The sequence below is a fragment of the Chenopodium album genome, chromosome 26 (genome assembly GCF_948465745.1).
Source record: "Chenopodium album chromosome 26, dcCheAlbu1.1, whole genome shotgun sequence".
In the NCBI taxonomy this organism is placed as follows: Eukaryota; Viridiplantae; Streptophyta; class Magnoliopsida; order Caryophyllales; family Amaranthaceae; genus Chenopodium; species Chenopodium album.
The window spans coordinates 4,374,533-4,397,944 of NC_137859.1; the positions used below are offsets into that span (position 1 = coordinate 4,374,533).

The 23,412-nt window shown below is 36.2% G+C and overlaps 2 protein-coding genes across 2 annotated transcripts; both read right to left on the reverse strand.

Moving 5' to 3' along the window:
• Positions 1–13,704: 13,704 nt before the first annotated feature.
• Positions 13,705–19,928, reverse strand: LOC145618156 (succinate dehydrogenase subunit 6, mitochondrial-like). The gene is made up of 3 exons (XM_081672947.1): positions 19,663–19,928; positions 18,904–19,006; positions 13,705–14,102 (listed from the first exon to the last, which is right to left on the reverse strand). The coding sequence occupies exons 1-3, from the start codon at positions 19,831–19,833 to the stop codon at positions 13,948–13,950; spliced, it is 429 nt and encodes a 142-aa protein (XP_081529073.1). The 5' UTR covers positions 19,834–19,928; the 3' UTR covers positions 13,705–13,947.
• A 1,198-nt stretch (positions 19,929–21,126) lies between these two features.
• Positions 21,127–22,789, reverse strand: LOC145616209 (dihydroneopterin aldolase 2-like). Its single transcript, XM_081670903.1, has 2 exons — positions 22,593–22,789; positions 21,127–21,328 (listed from the first exon to the last, which is right to left on the reverse strand). The coding sequence occupies exons 1-2, from the start codon at positions 22,787–22,789 to the stop codon at positions 21,127–21,129; spliced, it is 399 nt and encodes a 132-aa protein (XP_081527029.1).
• Between the last annotated feature and the right edge of the window lie 623 nt (positions 22,790–23,412).

A 23,412-nucleotide genomic window follows, 5' to 3' on the forward strand; every position in this document is an offset into this window, starting at 1 on the left:
TATAATGCCGTTTGAAACCATATATGATCATTATATGTTGTCATAAACGTCCGTGGTTGGCTTGAGTTTACGAAATCACTACAAGTTGTGAACGGGTAAAATGACCATTTAAGGTCATATTGGATTGTTCTACCGACCCAATTTGACTCGTGGAGGATATTAGGGACCATGGTGAACATCTCGGAAATTTTTATTTCCGGCGAATAAAGGTAAAAAAGTTACAAAATTGAAGACTATAATCCACGTTTTTTGAGGAAATTTTAAGGTTTCGAGGTACGGTGCCTTGAAACCCTAAGGGATACATCTCGAGATCATATAATGCCGTTTGAAATCATATATGATCATTATATGTTGTCATAAACGTTCGTAGTAGGCTTGATTTTACAAAGTCACTACAAGTTGTGAACGGGTCAAATGACCGTTTAAGGGCATAATGGATGGTTCCACCGTCCCAATTTGACTCCCGATGGGTATTTAGGACCATGGTAAAGATCTCGACAATTTTTATTTTCGGGTGAAAAAAGGTCAAAAAATTACATAATTGAAGGCTATAATTTACGCTTTTTGAGAAATTTTAAGGTTTCTGGTACGGTGTCGAAAAGCCTTGAAACCCTAAGGGATTCATCTTAGGGTTATATAATGCCGTTTGAAACCATTTTAGATCCTTATATTTTGTCATAAACGTCCGTGGTAGGCTTGAGTTTACGAAATCACTACAAGTTGCGAACAGGTAAAATGACTGTTTAAGGGCATATTGGATGGTTCCACCGATCTAATTTGACTCCCATAGGATATTAGGGACTATGGTAAACATCTCGGTAAATTTTATTTCCGGACGAAAAAAGGTCAAAAAATTACAAAATTGAAGGCTATATACCACGCTTTTTAAGGAATTTTGAGGTTACGGGGCCCAGTGGCAAAATTACTTGAGACCTTAAGGGATACATCTCGGGGTCATATAATTCCTTTTGAAACCACATATGATCATTACATGTTGTCATAAACGTCAGTGTTAGGCTTGAGTTTACGAAATCAGTTCAAGTTGTAAACGGGTAAAATGACGGTTTAAGGGCATATTGGATGGTTCCACCTACCCAATTGGACTCTTGGAGGGTATTAGGGATCATGGTAAGCATCTCGGCAATTTTTATTTCCGGGCGGAAAAAGGTCAAAAAGTTACATAATTGAAGACTATAATCCATGCTTTTTGAGAATTTTTGACGTTTCAAGGCCCGGTGGCGAAAAGCCTTGAAACCCTAAGAGATACATCTCGGGGTTATATAATGCCGTTTGAAACCATACAAGATCATTATATGTTGTCACAAACATTCGTGGTATGCTTGAGTTTATGAAAACACAACAAGTTGTGAACGGGTAAAATGACCTTTCAAGGCATATTAGATGGTTCCACCGACCTAATTTGACTCGCGGAAGATATTAGGGACCTTGGTCAACATCTCGGTAATTTTAATTTCCGGGCGAAAAAAAGGTCAAATAATTACAAAATTGAAGACTATAATCCACGCTTTTTGAGAAATTTTGAGGTTTCGGGACCCAGTGACGAAAAGCCTTGAGATTCTAAGAGATACATCTCGGGGTCATATAATTCCGTATGAAACCACATATGATCATTACATGTTGTCATAAACGTCCGTGGTAGGCTTGAGTTTACGAAGTCACTTCAAGTTGTGAACTGGTAAAATGACGGTTTAAGAGCATATTGGATGGTTCCACCTACCCAATTGGACTCATGGAGGGTACTAGGGACCATGGTAAACATCTCGACAATTTTTATTTCCGGGTGAAAATAGGTCAAAAAATTAAAAGCTATAATCCACGTTTTTTGAGGAAATTTTGAAGTTTTAGGGACCGATTGCGAAAAGATGTAAAACTCTACGAGATACATCTCAAGCTTATATAATGCCGTTTGAAACCATATAAGATCATTATATGTTGTTATAAACGTCCGTGGTAGGCTTGAGTTTACTAAATCACTACAAGTTATGAATGGGTAAAATGACCGTTTAAGGGCATATTGGATGTGTGTCACCGACCAAATTTGTCTACCAGAGGATATTAAGGACCATGGTAAACATCTCGGCAATTTTTTCTTTCGGCAAAAAAAGGTAAAAAAATTACAATATTAAAGGCTATATACACACTTTTTGAGGAATTTTGAGGTTTCAGAGCCCGGTGGCGAAATGCCTTGAGACCCTAATGGATACGTCTCGGGGTCATATTGTAACACCCCCGATTTACTAGCTAATAATAAACAATAAATAAAAGAAAAATATACAACCTTTAAATAAAATTACGGAAGCATACACCTAAATCGGAGGTATTACCACCACACTCGACAACTAGTCAAGTGTTAAGGCTTACAAAATCCCAATAATTACAACCCAATAAACTAGGTGAGCTATTTATACAACTTTACAAGCTCGATATAAAAACACTAATCGAAACACTTGAGCTCCTTTAGCTACGATCACTTGACCAACCTGTTTAAACAGTCTTGTCTGCTCACCATTAAGGACAAATTCCAAAATAAATCGTCGCAGGGCCACCATAAGAAAAAGACATGGCCGCAAACACAAGTAGCACAACAAAACAACACACACGTCAGCAAAAAGCTGAGTAATCACCATATATCAGAATACAGAGTATAATAGAATAATTAACATTACTAGCTCAATTAAATAATGTAGTTCAAAACTACATAACACATTGTACTCTGAAAATAACCTTGAATAATAATACAAACCCTTTTACTCAATTAACTGATCATACCCAATAAGTGTGCCATGCTCTTTGTTCTATACCTAGCCTTGGACATGGGTAATTCGAATAAAACCAACAAGTATAAAAACTTGAATACTCCCAATAACTAGAAAATACCTTAAACCAGACCACATACGGGCCAATTCCAACTGTAGGGGACCATAGAAAAATAAATAATAAAGATTGTACCTCATTCTTAACTCATGATCATTATCTCCTTACCATCATGCCAAGGACTAAGGTCTATAACGCCGAGCCTCAAACCAAGAATAAAATATAATAATTCCCAACCTTTTGATCTCACACATCGATCAAATAATCATAAACTTGATAATAAATAGTATCTCAATAATGGCACGAGTTCCCAAATTACATGACAATTCAATTCATAAATATCTCAACTCTTAGGGTAATAATACTAGCATCCAAAAATAATCAAATCTCAACCCAAAAATAATACTCTGCATTAATAACCCTAAAACCTCAATAAAACAATACTCCCTATAGCAACAATATTAAAACCCTAGAAATAATCAATCATAAACAATAAAAGTAATACGATACTCAAATCTAATCAAATCATATAATATCATAATAATTAATCATATATACAAAGAGTACAAATAATGAATCATATCACACATAACAATACGAAACTAGAAACATCTCAAAAATATAGTGTGATTACATATAATAAATAATAATTAAACATGAAGTTTGTGTGATTACCTTTCCATGAATTAAAATCGCAATACGACATTCAACACAAAGCAAGAAACAAACCAAGCGAGCTACATACGTAGTAAATTGCAGCGTTCGATATGCAAATATATTGTGCAGCTCTAGTTTCCTATTAGACCCACAATATAATCATCACATAAATTAAATTAATGGACATATGATTGACATTGGAGTATGAAACAAAAACTTACCAGAAGCAACAAATTTCACTTTCATTTACATGTATTACGCATGGGCAAAAAGGAAATCGGCTGCTGCCCGTTTTTTTTTTTTAATAATATAAGTATTTTAATATTTTTAGGGTTTAAAATAGTTTATATACGCTTTAAATTGTACAGTGCTATTTAAACAAAATAGGGTTTTAAAACTTTTCGAACTCTAACATAAAAATATAAGATTAGGAAAGTGATATAATAAATAAAAATAACTATTTTTTTATAAAATATATAATATAAAACTATAAAATATTCGGGTATTACACATATAATTCCATTTAAAACCACATATGATCATTATTACATGTTGTCATAAACGTCCGTGGTAGACTTGAGTTTATAAAATCACTTGAAGTTATGAACGGGTAAAATGACGGTTTAAGGGCATATTGGATGGTTCCATCTACCCAATTGGGCACTTGGAGAATATTAGGGACCGTGGTAAAAATCTCGGCAATTTTTATTTTCGGGCGAAAAAAGGTTAAAAAATTACATAATTGAAGGCTATAATCCACGCTTTTTAAGAAATTTTGAGGTTTCGGGGCTCGGTGGCGAAAAGCCTTGAAACCCTAAGGGATACATCTCGGGGTTATATAATGTCGTTTGAAACCATACAAAATCATTATATGTTGTCATAAACGTCCGTGGTAGGCTTGAGTTTACGAAATTATTACAAGTTGTGAATGGGTAAAATGACCGTTTAAAGGCATATTGGATGGTTCCACCGACCCAATTTGACTCCCAGAGGATATTAGGGACCATGGAAAACTCCTCGGCAGTTTTTATTTCCGGGCCAAAAAGGTCAAAAAATTACAAAATTGAAGACTATAATCCACGGTTTTTGAGGAATTTTGAGGTTTAGGGGCTCGGTGGCGAAATGACTTGAGACCCTAAGGGATACATCTCAGGATCATATAATTCCGTTTGAAACCTTATATTATCATTACATGTTGTCATAAACATCCATGGTAGGCTTGAGTTTACGAAATCACTTCAAGTTGTGAACGGGTAAAATGACGGTTTTATGGCATATTGGATGGTTCCATCTACCCAATTGGACTCATGGAGGGTATTAGGGACCATGGTAAACATCTCGACAATTTTTATTTTCGGGCGAAAAAAAGTCAAAAAGTTACATAATTGAAGGCTATAATCCACGCTTTTGAGGAAATTTTGAAGTTTTGGGGACCGGTTGCGAAAAGCTGTGAAACACTAAGGTATACATCTCGGGGTTATATAATGCCGTTTGAATCCATATAAGATCATTATATGTTGTCATAAACGTCCGTGATAGGCTTGAGTTTACAAAATCACTACAAATTGTGAACGGGGTACGGTGATAGGCTATAATCCACATTTTTTTAGGAAATTTTGAGATTTCGGGGTACGCTGGCGAAAAGCCTTGAAACGCTAAGGGATACATATCGGGATCGTATTATGCCATTTGAAACCATTTATGATCATTATATGTTGTCATAAACGTTCGTAGTAGCTTAGGCTTGAGTTTTCAAAATCACTACAAGTTGTGAACGGGTAAAATGACCGTCTAAGGGCATATTGGATGGTTCCACTGACCCAATTGTATTCCCGAAGAGTATTAGGGACCATGGTAAATATCTTGGCAATTTTTAAATCCGGGCGAAAAAAGTCAAAAAAATTACAATATTGAAGACTATAATCCACGATTTTATAGGAAATTTTGAGGTTTGGGGTCCGATGGAGAAAAGTAATGAGACCCTAGGGAATATATCTCGGTGTCATATAATGCCGTTTGAAACCATATATTATCATCATATGTTGTCATAAATGACCGTGGTAGGCTTTAGTTTATGAAATCACTTCAAGTTGTGAACGGGTAAAATGACCGTTTAAGGGCATATTGGACAGTTCTACCGACCAATTTTACTCCCAGTGGATACTTGTGACCATGGTAAACATCTCAGCAATTTTTATTTTCGGGCGAAAAAAGGTCAAAAAATTGCATAATTGAAGGCTATAATCCACGCTTTTTAAGAAATTTTGAGGTTTCGGGGCTCGGTGGCGAAAGCCTTGAAACCCTAAGGGATACATCTCGGGGTTATATAATGCCGTTTTAAACCATACAAAATCATTATATGTTGTCATAAACGTCCGTGGTAGGCTTGAGTTAACGAAATCACTTCAAGTTGTGAACGGGTAAAATGATGGTTTAAGGGCAAATTGGATGGTTCCACCTATCCAATTGGACTCTTGGAGGGTATTAGGGACTATGGTAAACATCTCGGCAATTTTTATTTCTGGGCGAAAAAGGTCAAAAAAATTACGAAATTGAAGGCTATAATCCATGTTTTTTAAGATAAATTTAAGGTTTCGGGGTACGGTGGCGAAAAGCCTTGAAACTCTTAGGGATACATCTCAGGGCTATATAATGTCATTTGAAACCATATAAGATCATTATATGTTGTCATAAACGTTCGTGGTAGGCTTGAGTTTACGAAATCACTACAAGTTGTGAACGATTAAAATGACCGTCTAAGGGCATATTGGATGGTTCCACCGACCCTATTTGACTTCTGGAGGATATTAGGGACCATGGTAAACATCTCGGCAATTTTTATTTCCGGACGAAAAAAAGTTAAAAAAAAATTATAATATTGTAGGCTATAATCCACGCTTTTTGTGGAATTTTGAGTTTTAAGGATCCGGTGGCGAAAAGCTTTGAGATTATAAGGGATACATCTCGGGGTCATATAATTCCGTTTGAAACCACATATGATCAGTACATGTTATCATAAACGTCCGTGGTAGGCTTGAGTTTACGAAATCACTACAAGTTGCGAACAGGTAAAATGACTGTTTAAGGGCATATTGGATGGTTCCACCGATCTAATTTGACTCCCATAGGATATTAGGGACTATGGTAAACATCTCGGTAAATTTTATTTCCGGACGAAAAAAGGTCAAAAAATTACAAAATTGAAGGCTATATACCACGCTTTTTAAGGAATTTTGAGGTTACGGGGCCCAGTGGCAAAATTACTTGAGACCTTAAGGGATACATCTCGGGGTCATATAATTCCTTTTGAAACCACATATGATCATTACATGTTGTCATAAACGTCAGTGTTAGGCTTGAGTTTACGAAATCAGTTCAAGTTGTAAACGGGTAAAATGACGGTTTAAGGGCATATTGGATGGTTCCACCTACCCAATTGGACTCTTGGAGGGTATTAGGGATCATGGTAAGCATCTCGGCAATTTTTATTTCCGGGCGGAAAAAGGTCAAAAAGTTACATAATTGAAGACTATAATCCATGCTTTTTGAGAATTTTTGACGTTTCAAGGCCCGGTGGCGAAAAGCCTTGAAACCCTAAGAGATACATCTCGGGGTTATATAATGCCGTTTGAAACCATACAAGATCATTATATGTTGTCACAAACATTCGTGGTATGCTTGAGTTTATGAAAACACAACAAGTTGTGAACGGGTAAAATGACCTTTCAAGGCATATTAGATGGTTCCACCGACCTAATTTGACTCGCGGAAGATATTAGGGACCTTGGTCAACATCTCGGTAATTTTAATTTCCGGGCGAAAAAAAGGTCAAATAATTACAAAATTGAAGACTATAATCCACGCTTTTTGAGAAATTTTGAGGTTTCGGGACCCAGTGACGAAAAGCCTTGAGATTCTAAGAGATACATCTCGGGGTCATATAATTCCGTATGAAACCACATATGATCATTACATGTTGTCATAAACGTCCGTGGTAGGCTTGAGTTTACGAAGTCACTTCAAGTTGTGAACTGGTAAAATGACGGTTTAAGAGCATATTGGATGGTTCCACCTACCCAATTGGACTTATGGAGGGTACTAGGGACCATGGTAAACATCTCGACAATTTTTATTTCCGGGTGAAAATAGGTCAAAAAATTAAAAGCTATAATCCACGTTTTTTGAGGAAATTTTGAAGTTTTAGGGACCGATTGCGAAAAGATGTAAAACTCTACGAGATACATCTCAAGCTTATATAATGCCGTTTGAAACCATATAAGATCATTATATGTTGTTATAAACGTCCGTGGTAGGCTTGAGTTTACTAAATCACTACAAGTTATGAATGGGTAAAATGACCGTTTAAGGGCATATTGGATGTGTGTCACCGACCAAATTTGTCTACCAGAGGATATTAAGGACCATGGTAAACATCTCGGCAATTTTTTCTTTCGGCAAAAAAAGGTAAAAAAATTACAATATTAAAGGCTATATACACACTTTTTGAGGAATTTTGAGGTTTCAGAGCCCGGTGGCGAAATGCCTTGAGACCCTAATGGATACGTCTCGGGGTCATATTGTAACACCCCCGATTTACTAGCTAATAATAAACAATAAATAAAAGAAAAATATACAACCTTTAAATAAAATTACGGAAGCATACACCTAAATCGGAGGTATTACCACCACACTCGACAACTAGTCAAGTGTTAAGGCTTACAAAATCCCAATAATTACAACCCAATAAACTAGGTGAGCTATTTATACAACTTTACAAGCTCGATATAAAAACACTAATCGAAACACTTGAGCTCCTTTAGCTACGATCACTTGACCAACCTGTTTAAACAGTCTTGTCTGCTCACCATTAAGGACAAATTCCAAAATAAATCGTCGCAGGGCCACCATAAGAAAAAGACATGGCCGCAAACACAAGTAGCACAACAAAACAACACACACGTCAGCAAAAAGCTGAGTAATCACCATATATCAGAATACAGAGTATAATAGAATAATTAACATTACTAGCTCAATTAAATAATGTAGTTCAAAACTACATAACACATTGTACTCTGAAAATAACCTTGAATAATAATACAAACCCTTTTACTCAATTAACTGATCATACCCAATAAGTGTGCCATGCTCTTTGTTCTATACCTAGCCTTGGACATGGGTAATTCGAATAAAACCAACAAGTATAAAAACTTGAATACTCCCAATAACTAGAAAATACCTTAAACCAGACCACATACGGGCCAATTCCAACTGTAGGGGACCATAGAAAAATAAATAATAAAGATTGTACCTCATTCTTAACTCATGATCATTATCTCCTTACCATCATGCCAAGGACTAAGGTCTATAACGCCGAGCCTCAAACCAAGAATAAAATATAATAATTCCCAACCTTTTGATCTCACACATCGATCAAATAATCATAAACTTGATAATAAATAGTATCTCAATAATGGCACGAGTTCCCAAATTACATGACAATTCAATTCATAAATATCTCAACTCTTAGGGTAATAATACTAGCATCCAAAAATAATCAAATCTCAACCCAAAAATAATACTCTGCATTAATAACCCTAAAACCTCAATAAAACAATACTCCCTATAGCAACAATATTAAAACCCTAGAAATAATCAATCATAAACAATAAAAGTAATACGATACTCAAATCTAATCAAATCATATAATATCATAATAATTAATCATATATACAAAGAGTACAAATAATGAATCATATCACACATAACAATACGAAACTAGAAACATCTCAAAAATATAGTGTGATTACATATAATAAATAATAATTAAACATGAAGTTTGTGTGATTACCTTTCCATGAATTAAAATCGCAATACGACATTCAACACAAAGCAAGAAACAAACCAAGCGAGCTACATACGTAGTAAATTGCAGCGTTCGATATGCAAATATATTGTGCAGCTCTAGTTTCCTATTAGACCCACAATATAATCATCACATAAATTAAATTAATGGACATATGATTGACATTGGAGTATGAAACAAAAACTTACCAGAAGCAACAAATTTCACTTTCATTTACATGTATTACGCATGGGCAAAAAGGAAATCGGCTGCTGCCCGTTTTTTTTTTTTAATAATATAAGTATTTTAATATTTTTAGGGTTTAAAATAGTTTATATACGCTTTAAATTGTACAGTGCTATTTAAACAAAATAGGGTTTTAAAACTTTTCGAACTCTAACATAAAAATATAAGATTAGGAAAGTGATATAATAAATAAAAATAACTATTTTTTTATAAAATATATAATATAAAACTATAAAATATTCGGGTATTACACATATAATTCCATTTAAAACCACATATGATCATTATTACATGTTGTCATAAACGTCCGTGGTAGACTTGAGTTTATAAAATCACTTGAAGTTATGAACGGGTAAAATGACGGTTTAAGGGCATATTGGATGGTTCCATCTACCCAATTGGGCACTTGGAGAATATTAGGGACCGTGGTAAAAATCTCGGCAATTTTTATTTTCGGGCGAAAAAAGGTTAAAAAATTACATAATTGAAGGCTATAATCCACGCTTTTTAAGAAATTTTGAGGTTTCGGGGCTCGGTGGCGAAAAGCCTTGAAACCCTAAGGGATACATCTCGGGGTTATATAATGTCGTTTGAAACCATACAAAATCATTATATGTTGTCATAAACGTCCGTGGTAGGCTTGAGTTTACGAAATTATTACAAGTTGTGAATGGGTAAAATGACCGTTTAAAGGCATATTGGATGGTTCCACCGACCCAATTTGACTCCCAGAGGATATTAGGGACCATGGAAAACTCCTCGGCAGTTTTTATTTCCGGGCCAAAAAGGTCAAAAAATTACAAAATTGAAGACTATAATCCACGGTTTTTGAGGAATTTTGAGGTTTAGGGGCTCGGTGGCGAAATGACTTGAGACCCTAAGGGATACATCTCAGGATCATATAATTCCGTTTGAAACCTTATATTATCATTACATGTTGTCATAAACATCCATGGTAGGCTTGAGTTTACGAAATCACTTCAAGTTGTGAACGGGTAAAATGACGGTTTTATGGCATATTGGATGGTTCCATCTACCCAATTGGACTCATGGAGGGTATTAGGGACCATGGTAAACATCTCGACAATTTTTATTTTCGGGCGAAAAAAAGTCAAAAAGTTACATAATTGAAGGCTATAATCCACGCTTTTGAGGAAATTTTGAAGTTTTGGGGACCGGTTGCGAAAAGCTGTGAAACACTAAGGTATACATCTCGGGGTTATATAATGCCGTTTGAATCCATATAAGATCATTATATGTTGTCATAAACGTCCGTGATAGGCTTGAGTTTACAAAATCACTACAAATTGTGAACGGGGTACGGTGATAGGCTATAATCCACATTTTTTTAGGAAATTTTGAGATTTCGGGGTACGCTGGCGAAAAGCCTTGAAACGCTAAGGGATACATATCGGGATCGTATTATGCCATTTGAAACCATTTATGATCATTATATGTTGTCATAAACGTTCGTAGTAGCTTAGGCTTGAGTTTTCAAAATCACTACAAGTTGTGAACGGGTAAAATGACCGTCTAAGGGCATATTGGATGGTTCCACTGACCCAATTGTATTCCCGAAGAGTATTAGGGACCATGGTAAATATCTTGGCAATTTTTAAATCCGGGCGAAAAAAGTCAAAAAAATTACAATATTGAAGACTATAATCCACGATTTTATAGGAAATTTTGAGGTTTGGGGTCCGATGGAGAAAAGTAATGAGACCCTAGGGAATATATCTCGGTGTCATATAATGCCGTTTGAAACCATATATTATCATCATATGTTGTCATAAATGACCGTGGTAGGCTTTAGTTTATGAAATCACTTCAAGTTGTGAACGGGTAAAATGACCGTTTAAGGGCATATTGGACAGTTCTACCGACCAATTTTACTCCCAGTGGATACTTGTGACCATGGTAAACATCTCAGCAATTTTTATTTTCGGGCGAAAAAAGGTCAAAAAATTGCATAATTGAAGGCTATAATCCACGCTTTTTAAGAAATTTTGAGGTTTCGGGGCTCGGTGGCGAAAGCCTTGAAACCCTAAGGGATACATCTCGGGGTTATATAATGCCGTTTTAAACCATACAAAATCATTATATGTTGTCATAAACGTCCGTGGTAGGCTTGAGTTAACGAAATCACTTCAAGTTGTGAACGGGTAAAATGATGGTTTAAGGGCAAATTGGATGGTTCCACCTATCCAATTGGACTCTTGGAGGGTATTAGGGACTATGGTAAACATCTCGGCAATTTTTATTTCTGGGCGAAAAAGGTCAAAAAAATTACGAAATTGAAGGCTATAATCCATGTTTTTTAAGATAAATTTAAGGTTTCGGGGTACGGTGGCGAAAAGCCTTGAAACTCTTAGGGATACATCTCAGGGCTATATAATGTCATTTGAAACCATATAAGATCATTATATGTTGTCATAAACGTTCGTGGTAGGCTTGAGTTTACGAAATCACTACAAGTTGTGAACGATTAAAATGACCGTCTAAGGGCATATTGGATGGTTCCACCGACCCTATTTGACTTCTGGAGGATATTAGGGACCATGGTAAACATCTCGGCAATTTTTATTTCCGGACGAAAAAAAGTTAAAAAAAAATTATAATATTGTAGGCTATAATCCACGCTTTTTGTGGAATTTTGAGTTTTAAGGATCCGGTGGCGAAAAGCTTTGAGATTATAAGGGATACATCTCGGGGTCATATAATTCCGTTTGAAACCACATATGATCAGTACATGTTATCATAAACGTCCGTGGTAGGCTTGAGTTGACGAAATCACTTCAAGTTGTGAACGGGTATAATGACTGTGTAAGGGCATATTGGATTGTGCCACCGACCCAATTGGACTCTTGGAGGGTGTTAAGGATTATGGTAAACATCTTGGCAGTTTTTGACAGCTCTATTTAAACTTGATGTTGCCAATGATCATTAAAAAAATCTAAGCTACCCTGTGATTATTCGTTTGCATTCTGTCATAAATAGAAAATTGTCATCTATTGCTCAGGCAACTCAAAGTTTCTCCAAACAAAATATCCTGATACTTCGTATTTGATTATTTTTCTTCGAACCCGTGAGACTCTGGACTTCTGGAGTCCAGATTTGCAGAATACGGAGTATTTGTTACGTGTTTTCTTATAAATTACTACTCATATTATTATTATACATTAAACAGAATACAGTCTATACAATTATACGTGAAATTCAAGCTGAAAGTAACTTGTATACAATATAAATGAACAAAAAAAAAAAAAAAAAAACAGTATTTAGTATATTCATTTTTGCAATAATAATTATAGTAGAACATTGGCAATCAAAATATCGACAGTTAAGATATTCCAATTTGAATCAACAGCTAGAATTAAAACAATATAATGGTTGTCTTTCTAAGATCATTCGACGTACTTACGTAATAAAGTTTATGGTCTAAAGACAAGGCAATCAATATTATTGACAGCTCTCTACACACTACTTAGAGCAGCCTTCTGCTTTCACTTGTATAACACAGCATTATATGCCTTCATCCAAAAGAAAGGAACCATATCGAAATGTGTCCTGTGGCTGTTCACTCCTTGTGATCTCCAACAGTTTATAGTCTTTACCAACACAGAGAATATTGTAATAATTTAAGATTCGAAACCTCCATAACAATCAAACCTTTCGATGGCTACCAAGTGAACTTAACAGCATTCTTCAATGCGTTTGGATCAATAGAGTTCATTGTCAGTAGTTCATGAACGCAACACAACTCCAGCAACCCATCTAATTCTTCACAATGATATTCCTTCTGTAACCTGTGGATGAGATCCCGATTGCTGCCTAAACCCACAACTAAAATACGAGACACAGAGGCGAACATACAGTAATAGTGAGGGGACAGGAGGGTAAAAAAAAAAAAAAAAAAACATAAAGCACCTAATGCAGAGGAATCAAGATCTAGAGATTTTCTCACAAAAAAAAGATCCAGGGATTTAGTAACAACAATAACAGTAACAATACTCTCTGCTTCATAACATATCTAGCCATGAACAAGTGCATTATTGACTATTCGTAGCCATATCTAATCTAAGCTACAGAGTATAAAAGAGGCCACCATGATAATAACTATCAGAAAACCAAAAACATATGCAAGCATATCATAATTATTGACTTCAAAACCTGAGGCGTTGCACAAAATCAATTGCTCACACTTGCTATGTCATAAATCAACAAGGATGAAATCCAAGAAGCAATGTGATCTAAGTTCGGGGAAAAAAATAAAAACCAAGCACTACATTTCACAGCTCACTGGTGTACAACATTTTATTGTAAAACAGAAAAAGGTTTATAACCTAACATACGGAAACAGTCTTATTCTAAGACCTTCCCTCGGTTTTCTTTTCCCACCATTCCATAAACTTAGTTTGCGCAGCTAGGGTGTCCAATCTGTAAAGTTGCAGTGCATGGTTTCCAATTTCAGCTCCGAACGTCCATCCAAAAACAGCTCCAGCGCCAAGGGCGAGCACAGCACCTGCATAGTACAATACATGATTCAGCATAAAGGCCATAAACCATAGATCATAATTGACTATGGAATGGAATAGTTAACTAAGAATTATAAATGTTACAATGCATCAAAACATTTAGCACAAACATTAGGGGCTCATTCAACTAATTTGCTCCCAAATATGTAGCTCTTGCACCCAATTTTCCAGCCTCAAAACCTCACAAACAGAAGAGGGCATGACAAAATAAGCCATTGAAATATTGGATCCACCATTTTTTGTCCACTGTTTTATTCGCAAAACAATGCCTAGACTTCACTGCAAACTCCCACCACTGAATAAAGTGGGATAACAGGTATACTCAGCCACCTTTAACCACCACCATTTCAAGAGAGCTTATGTTGCACTCAGCAACAGCCAAAGTCTCAAAAAAAAAGAACAAAAACAAACAAACAAAAAAACAAAAAAAAACTCATCAGGAATTGTGGCACAGCACTTCAGCAGATGCATCACTATCCTTCAACTTGACAAAAAATCTTAATAGACCAGCCTGGTTTCAAGCTTAACACTTCACTTCGGCACAGCTAGATATTATGGGAAGAATTTGCAAGCAAAAGTTTTCAACCCTCCCAACCCACACACTCACAAACGCACACATTATAGCCTACAGTTTTGCCTAAAAAAAAGCCTACAGTTTGAGACAATTTTCAAATTTTCCAGGCCCACCAAGGAAAGAGGTTGGGGTGCTCCCAATGGAATCTACGACACCCCGAGAGGCCATTTACTTGGTTGAAACCGTTCACTTTTCCTTAACACCATCAAGTCAGCCGTTTACAACTTACGTTTTTTAACACTTACTTAAGGCCACCACGAGAAGTTATATGACTGACAAGAGGTCATATTTGGTTCCAAATAATATTAAAATACACCGGGTGGCAACCCATACAATCTCAACTTTCTTTGTCATAGATTCCGGAACATATGAATTTGGCTCAATTTTGTATATAATTCAGTTTTGGAAATTTTGGATTTATTCGAACCTGGAAAGAAAAGAGGTTAGAGTGCTTTCCATAGACCCCACGGCACCATAAAAGGCCATTTGGATGGTTGGAACTGTCTACGTTTCTATTAGAGGATCAATTTAAATTCATACAAAGTTGCCTCCCTTCATTGACTCAAGGTCATCACGAGCCATAATGTGACTTACTAATAACCGTATATTGTTCCATATTAACTAACTTGACCCTGAGGACACCCCACGCATTCACTTTAATTTTAATAAATTTTCCCAAAAACGTGAATTATAGCCTTCAGTTTAATACAATTTTCAACTTTTTTGAGCCAGCCAAGGAAAGAGACCAAGGTGTTTCCCATGGAATCCATGACACCCCGATAGGCCATTTAAGTGTTGAAACCTCCCACTTTGCCTTCAAACTATCAATTCAGTAATTCACCTGTTAACAACTAACGCTTTTGCACATTGACTCAAGGTCACAAAAAGACGATATATGACCAACTACAGGTCTTACATGGTTCCAAACAATCCCATACAATCTCGACATTTTGTCACATCCTGAAACCTCTAAAATTAGCACAATTACGTGTAGTATTCAGTTTTGGAAAAATTATTAATTAATTTATACAAGGAAAAAATTGAGATTAGGGTGCTTTCTATTGACACCAAGACACCCTAGAAGGCCACTTGGACTTTACATAAAATGGTCAATTTAATCTCATTCAAAGTTGCCTACCTTCATTGACTCAAGTTCGTCACCAGCCATTATGTGACGGACTAATAATAGTATATGGTGCCAAATTAACATATATAAACCAAGGGGACATGGTAAATTTTTCCCGAAATCAGTCCGAAAGGGTGAATTATAGCTTTAACTTTTGAGCAATTTTCAACTTTTTGGGGCACGCCAAGGAAAGAGGTCGGGTGCTGCCCATGGGATCCCACGAAACCCCGAGAGGCCACTAAGGAGGTTGAAACCGCCCACTTTGCCCTTAAAACTGTCAATTTAGCTGTTTGCAACTTACGCTTTTTCACACGGACTTAGGCCACCACGAGAAGATATATGACGGACTAGATGTCATACATGGTTCTAAACAATATTATATTACACATAAATGCATCCTATACCATCTCAACATTTTGTCACATTTTAAAACCTCTAAAATTGGCCAATTTCGTGTATTATTCAGTTTTGGAAAATTTCTAATTTAATCAAACCAGGAAAGGAAAAGAGGTCAGGGTGCTTTTCAAAGACACCACGACACTCTAGAAGGCCATTTGGATGGTTGGAACTGTCCACCTTTTCATTAAAAGGTCAATTTAGCTTCGTAAAACAGTTATGTGACTCACTAATAACCATATATGGTTCTAAATTCTAAATAAACTAATATAACCCTGGGGGACACTCCAAGCATTTGTATTAGTTTTGGTACATTTCCCGAAATTAGCTTGAAATCGTGAACTATAGCCATTAATTCAAAACAATTTTTAACTTTTTCGGGCTGCCAAGGAAAGAGGTTGGGGTGCTCCCCATGGGATCCATGAAACCAGAGAGGCCATTTGGGTGCCTATTTTGCCTTAAAACTGTCAATTCTACTGTATACAACTTGGGCTTCTTTACATTAAATCAAGACCACCACAGGACGATATGAGGTCATACATGGTTCCAAAAAAAATTTATATTACACCACAATTCATCCCACACAATCTCAATATATAATCATGTCCTGAAACCGCTAAAATTGGCCCAATTTTGTGCATTATTCAGTTTTGAAAAAATTCAAATTTATTCAAACAAGGAAAGAAAAGAGGATATGGTGCTTTCAATAGACACCAAGACACCCTGGAAGGTCATTCAAATAGTTGGAACAGTCCACTTCTTCTTTAATTTACCTCCATACAAAGATGCCTCCCTTCATTAACTCAAGGTCATCACTGGCCATTGGCCATTATGTGACTGACTAATAAACGTAAATGGTTCCAAACTAACTTATATGACCCCGCGGGACACCTTACACATTCAATTTAATTTTGATAAATTTTCCCGTGATTAGCCCGAAAGCGTGAATTATAGCCTTCAATTTTATACAATTTTCAACTTTTTCGGGCTAACCAAGTAAAGAGGTCAGGTGCTTCCCATGGAATCCACGACACCCCCGAGAGGCCATTTGGGTAATTGAAATTGCCCACTTTGCCTTCAAACTGTCAATTCAGCTGTTTACAACTTATGCTTTTTAACATTGACTGAAGGCCACCACGGGACGATATATGGCTGACCTGAGGTTGTACATGATTCCAAACAATATTATATAACACTGGTATGCATCCTATACAATCCCCACAGGCCACATTTTGTCAAGTTCTAAAATTGGCCCAATTTCGTGTATTATTCAGTTATTTACAACTTACGCTTTTTCACATTAACTCAAGGCCATCACGGGATGATATATGGCCGACTTGAGGTCATACATGATTCTAAACAATATCATATTACACCCGAATGCATCCCATACAACATCGACATTTTTCGACACAGATCCCAGAACCTTTGAGCGATATAATAGGTATATGGGATACACGTTGTCCTATATTTTTTTATAGGTCCGAAGAAGTCACCTATTCAAATAAAAATTAAAAAAAAAAAAGAACAATATAATCACAATTGGATTTTTTGAGAAATTATCCTTAAATGGAGATGGATGTAAATGGGGTCTTGTCTCTCGAGGCTATAATAGTGTGATTGGAACCATTATAGGTCTACCAATAAGTCTAAAGTCTTGTGTGGCCATTTATTAAATGTATGAAAGATTGTATTAAAAAAGCAATTTTGTACTTTTGTATTAAAATGAAACAGCTGAGGCAATCTTATACATAGACTACACCAAATGAATCACTTCAGGTTACCACTTTGTTAATCTCTTTAGCTAGGATTTACCTCCATCTTTCTCCCTCAATCTATTCAAGTATAAGTCTTATCTCTTCAACACAACACATCCCCCCCTCCCCTCCCTCTTAACACATTAACAAAGTATTACACAAAAGTGTCAAACACTAAGAATTTTATGCCCATACCTTTAATCTTCTTCAATTACATTTCATTTAACCACGTAGTTTCTTCTTAAAGCTCAAATCTTAAATAGTTCATCATGAGATAGAGATACTCATAGCACCTTTAGAACAAAATATTCCTGAGTTTCCAGCTCCCTATCTTAATTCTTACTAAGACCTCATCATTTAACTAGTTCATCGTGAGATATTCATAGCACCGTCAAAACAAAATATTTCTAAGTTTCCAACTCCCTTTCAGTATGATAGAAAATGCCCTCTTTAAAAGCTCATCCCATCAGCAACTAACCTAAGAAAAAGAGTTGCCGAAATCAAAGTCTCAACTAAATAATGAGCTTAATCTGACCGGTGAAACATTAAACTCACTGTCAATATCAAGGAGGCTATAGAGGAAAGACTGAATACGAACTATCTTTAAAGTATGTCACAATTGAATTGCACAATAATCACAGCAGCACCGACATCAAACAGTATATGCAAAATTTCTAATGCTCATAACTACTATATTTTTCAAAATGTGTTTTCGAAAATAAACCGGATTATGTCAAAGTTACCTATAACACAGAAGCAAAACTGCGTGATTGCAGCTAAAAAAATCAATTTCTTTGAAGTCTTATATACTAGCCTACTAGGTATGTAAACCAAACAGAAAACACCAAGCATGAGAGCTCAAACTAAATCAAAACCATCAGACAAAAAAATAAGCAACAAGTATATGGGAAATACGCAAAGTAGTAAAAAGATACCATGAGGACTCTTTGAGTATTTCCAGCAAACACCTGCAGTTGTGACTGCTCCAACAGCACTTCCAACAAGGCCATAGTTTACTGCTTCCCTGGCAGTTTTCAGCTAGGAAAAGAAAAAAAAAGGAAAGATCAACGAGATGCATCAACACAACAATAATATACAAAATTGTAGAAATCTTGACTTACACCAAAACCCATAATCAAACTAGTAAGTGAAAAACCGAAAATCTAAATATTAATGGGAAGAACACTAAAAAAAATCAGCTGCAAACCTCGGGGACAGTGATGTTGACACTAAAGTTTGATATCAATTGATTCATTGGCAAGAATTTTTTACAAATTTGTTAATCAATTCAACAAATTAACCAGGGTTTCATAATTTGTTCATTGTTAACATAATAAAATTGGCAACAAACAAATACAATCACTGGAAGCTACACTCATACTGCTATTCAAACCTAGCCTACAAATCCCTCCAAACAACAACTCAACAAGCTCAAAACATAGCAAATTCACAAACACTTGATCAACAAAATGACGCCCAAATTATAACAATCAAATTGAACAATTTCAGTAACCAATCAAAGCATTTCTGAATGTTTCAAAAACCCAATTAATAATACACAAAATCAAAACAAACCCACGTACAAAAAACAACAAAAGTCGTAGAAAATCATTGCAAAATTGACCCAAAATCAGAAACAGCAAATCCAGCAAAACCCAGAAATTAAAAAGATAAAGAGAGTGAGAAAGAATTACAACGGGGCCATGAACAGGATCACTGGCGATGAAGTCCTGAACATCGGATTCAGACCAAGAGGGTAAAGGCTTATCGCGCTTCACAAATCTGTTGTAATTATCAAGAAATGAAAATCTGTCGGACAAAAAGTCTTTCAACCCAGGAAAGTAGGAATTAGGAGTTTCCGCCATTGAAGGATTCACCAACTTCTTCTTCTTCTTCACCGATCTTCCACTCTTTCTCTCTCCTCTTCAACACAGTTTTGGCCTTTGCTCTCGGTCTTTTTTTTGCCCAATTTCGCTTCTAATATGAAAATACATCCCCTATTTAATTTTTTTAATTGGGACCTTTTACGGTTTTACCCTCTCAATAATACACTTTTTATCTTCTTAATTTTGATTGATTAAGTTTAAATTATTCTTAATTTTGTTTACTATAACTAATTTTTGTTGTGAGGGTGATTCATTTGTATAATTTGTTACAGGGGAATAGATGTTAAAGAGTAATGTCACTACTCCACCACCTTAACCTCATAGTATAATTTTGTTATATTGATTACTCTTAAGAAAGAGAGTGGGCGAATAGTTTTGGAGCATACACTATAGGGTAGATGGTATTAGCCTATTAGGTTGGGATGGGAACTCGAGGCCGTAAAAAAAAGCATGGCACATCACATCACAACACAGCATGAGTCATCTTTATTTGAGAGAATTAAGCACGACACAGCATGTCATGGTAACTAATAAGAGAACAGGCAAGAAATCTGATTATTCGGAGTAGCAAAAGCTGTGAAACTCGCAATTATAAGAAGCTTACAAAGCAAGAACATCAACTATTTCCTCACAAGCTCATTGAGAGCTGAGAGCACACCAGCTTGGTGGAGAATGCACAAAGTTCCTAATCAAGCGCCTACTTTGATTGTGTTCGTAGCCAGCTTCTTTGAAAGTGATTCTATTCTGTAATCCTTTCTGTTATCATTGGATCATCAATCAGATTCCATATGTTTTTGACAGGAAATTCAATCAGATTCCAATCATTTAGGGAAAGAATAACCAAGTTATTTTTCCCTAATTCTATGTTATGGTTAATTGTTATACTTAATACATCGTATACATCCTCTGGTCGTAGTCTCTGAACAATTGAATACTTTATGAAAACTTGATCTCCCAAGTAATTATCTATCTGTACAAATGAAATCTTATGCCAACTCAAGCTTTGTACTCGAATTTCCAGCTCTGAAGTTAACCACAAACTCAGGATTATATGTGAATAATGTGATGTACAATTTGCACCAGACTGTTGTGTTTATTATAAGAGACATGCAGAATGAAAGATTATCAACTGTTTGTCCAAAATACAAACAATTGAACAAATACGGATTTGCATAAGATGCATCATTACAAGTTTACACACACCCTTTTAGGAGGGAGGAAAAAATAAACATAGATGAAAGAGGAGCAAGGGGTTAAGGGTTATGTCAAAGATCATTTTGTGTCGGCAGGTCTTGAGCGGAAAATTTCAACTCCCAAGTAGTCTATCTGGCCCTGAACTGCAACATGAGGTTTTTTAACCTCCACACGTACAGCAGATATTTGAGAAAACTTACTAAAGGTGATCGTTGCGATTTGTTGAGCTACGCACTCCAAAAGATCACGAGAAGTTCCCTCTACCACCTCCTTGACTATACTGTAAATACATAAGAAAAGATGTTGGTGGTAGTAATAACAGTATGCCAATTTGACAACCAGAGTAAATGAAACGAAAAACATTAATGCAGAAAGTGATCCTAGCAAAAAAAAATAATTTGAGCTTTTAAATTTCAGAAGAAAGTTCCAGAAAGAAGACCTACTGATGTTCCCAGTAGGGATGTCAGTGGGGCGGGTCAAGTAGGAGACCCGCCCCATCCCCGCCCCGGTGGGGCGGGGATGGATCTCGGTTTGGCTGGTGGTGGGGCGGGGATGGGGATAAAAACCATACCCGCCATGGGTGATGGGGCGGGGGTGGATTTTAAGTTGTACCCGCCCCATCCCCGCCCCTCCCCACTTCATACCCGCCACCCCCACCTCATACCCACATCCATATATCTTTTAAAGCAAAATTACATACTTTTATACTATTTATAAAATAATTACGTGAAATACAATATTAATTATAATACTTTGTATGACACTTATATTATAACACAAAAATGTGTGTAGAATGTTTTATTTTATAATTCGTATTAATTATGTAAGATTGTTTATTTGAGATACGGAGATTAGGTGGATCTTGGATGGGGATTAGGCGGGTCTTTGGTGGGGATAAGGTGGGGGGTGGGGCGGGGATGGTTTTGGAGTTGTACCCGATGGGGCGGGGATGGGGATGAAAATTGGACCCGCCGCGGGGATGGGGATGGGGATGAAAATATTAGGTGGGGATGGGGATGGGAAGACTTACATCCGCCCCGCCCCGCCCCATTGACATCCCTAGTTCCCAGCAGACTGTAGAATCTAATATGGTTATAAACTTAAAGAAGGATAGTTACCTAAATCAGTTAATTGTTGACACAGACAAAAGCTGAAATTTTAACACATTTTCTCACATTGTGACAATAATTCCGTTGATTCATGGTGCACATGCTTGTGTATGGAATACATTGAATAAGCGGGAAAATATGAATATGAGAGGAGCTCGAATGCTTATGACCTATGTATTACAATTTAGCTACAACCACATGGAAATGTATTGTTTGAAAGTAACCTCAGATTTCAATCATTGTTCCTGGAACAATGAAAAGAATTCAAGTAATATGAAAGACCGAACAAAGTACTTTCTTAACAGTAAGCACATATATGAGCACAAAAGTTGTGATTAAGCAAAAAATCATCACGTTTTGGACTTCTGCATCCAATATCTCATTCTAAAGCATCCTCAAATGTAGCTTTTTCCAAATTACTATCTTAATACTCACCGATAAATCTCTGAGTAACTGATAGTGTCAGACAAACTGTCTGATATGCCAGCCTTGCGCAGATCCATCCAAGCATCTACATCCACCACAAATTTTTGACCCAGTTTTTTTTCTTCAGGTTTCACCCCATGAAAACCATGAAACTTCAACCCCCTTAATACTAACTTATCTCCTTTCATCAATTGAGCATCATTCATCTCTGCACCTACAAAGCAACATCCATCAACATTTAATTACAGAGATTGGTTTCGCTAGTAATGCAAAGTGTGATGTTTCATGCACTAACTAGAACTGAAATAAGGAGGTTTTGGAGCTTGGTTTTACCTCAAGTATACAATATACAAACCAGAAATCCAATTATATAAAGGGAAAACGTAAATTTTATTAGGGAGGTTGAAGTAGTGAGGAGTAGAATAATTAATTATGATACCGTTTATATTACATGGTCACAAAAAGAGGGAGCTTATTATACCACAGTCCACACCAAACACTACAATGATTTATTGTTATGCAACAGATGATTCCTTGGCTCATTAATCAAGCAAAGTCTAGTCGGAGCCATTTTATGATCAACTCGAATTTCTTATTCACTTATTAGTTATCAAAGAAAGAGAGTGATGGGGTAGGACCGTGGGAGACATGGTTTCATGATTTTCCTCCAATTCGTCTCAACTTCAGAACAATTTGGTATCGGAAAAGAAAAATGGATCCTTCCATTTCCCTCCCCTTCTATTCCAATAATCCACATAAAGGACAATAGACCGTCCATCACCCACTCCATTTCTTTTCTTTTTTAATCCACTAATAAGAACACATTGTT

Coding starts and splice junctions, on each gene's coding strand:
- LOC145618156 (XM_081672947.1), bottom strand. CDS start 19,833: ATGGCGGAAACTCCTAATTCCTACTTTCCTGGGTTGAAAGACTTTTTG. Junction 19,007..19,662: donor ATCCTGTTCATGGCCCCGTT/GTAATTCTTTCT, acceptor TTCTTTTCCTAG/CTGAAAACTGCCAGGGAAGC. Junction 14,103..18,903: donor ATACTCAAAGAGTCCTCATG/GTATCTTTTTAC, acceptor TGTACTATGCAG/GTGCTGTGCTCGCCCTTGGC.
- LOC145616209 (XM_081670903.1), bottom strand. CDS start 22,789: ATGAATGATGCTCAATTGATGAAAGGAGATAAGTTAGTATTAAGGGGG. Junction 21,329..22,592: donor AGTTACTCAGAGATTTATCG/GTGAGTATTAAG, acceptor ATGTATTTACAG/TATAGTCAAGGAGGTGGTAG.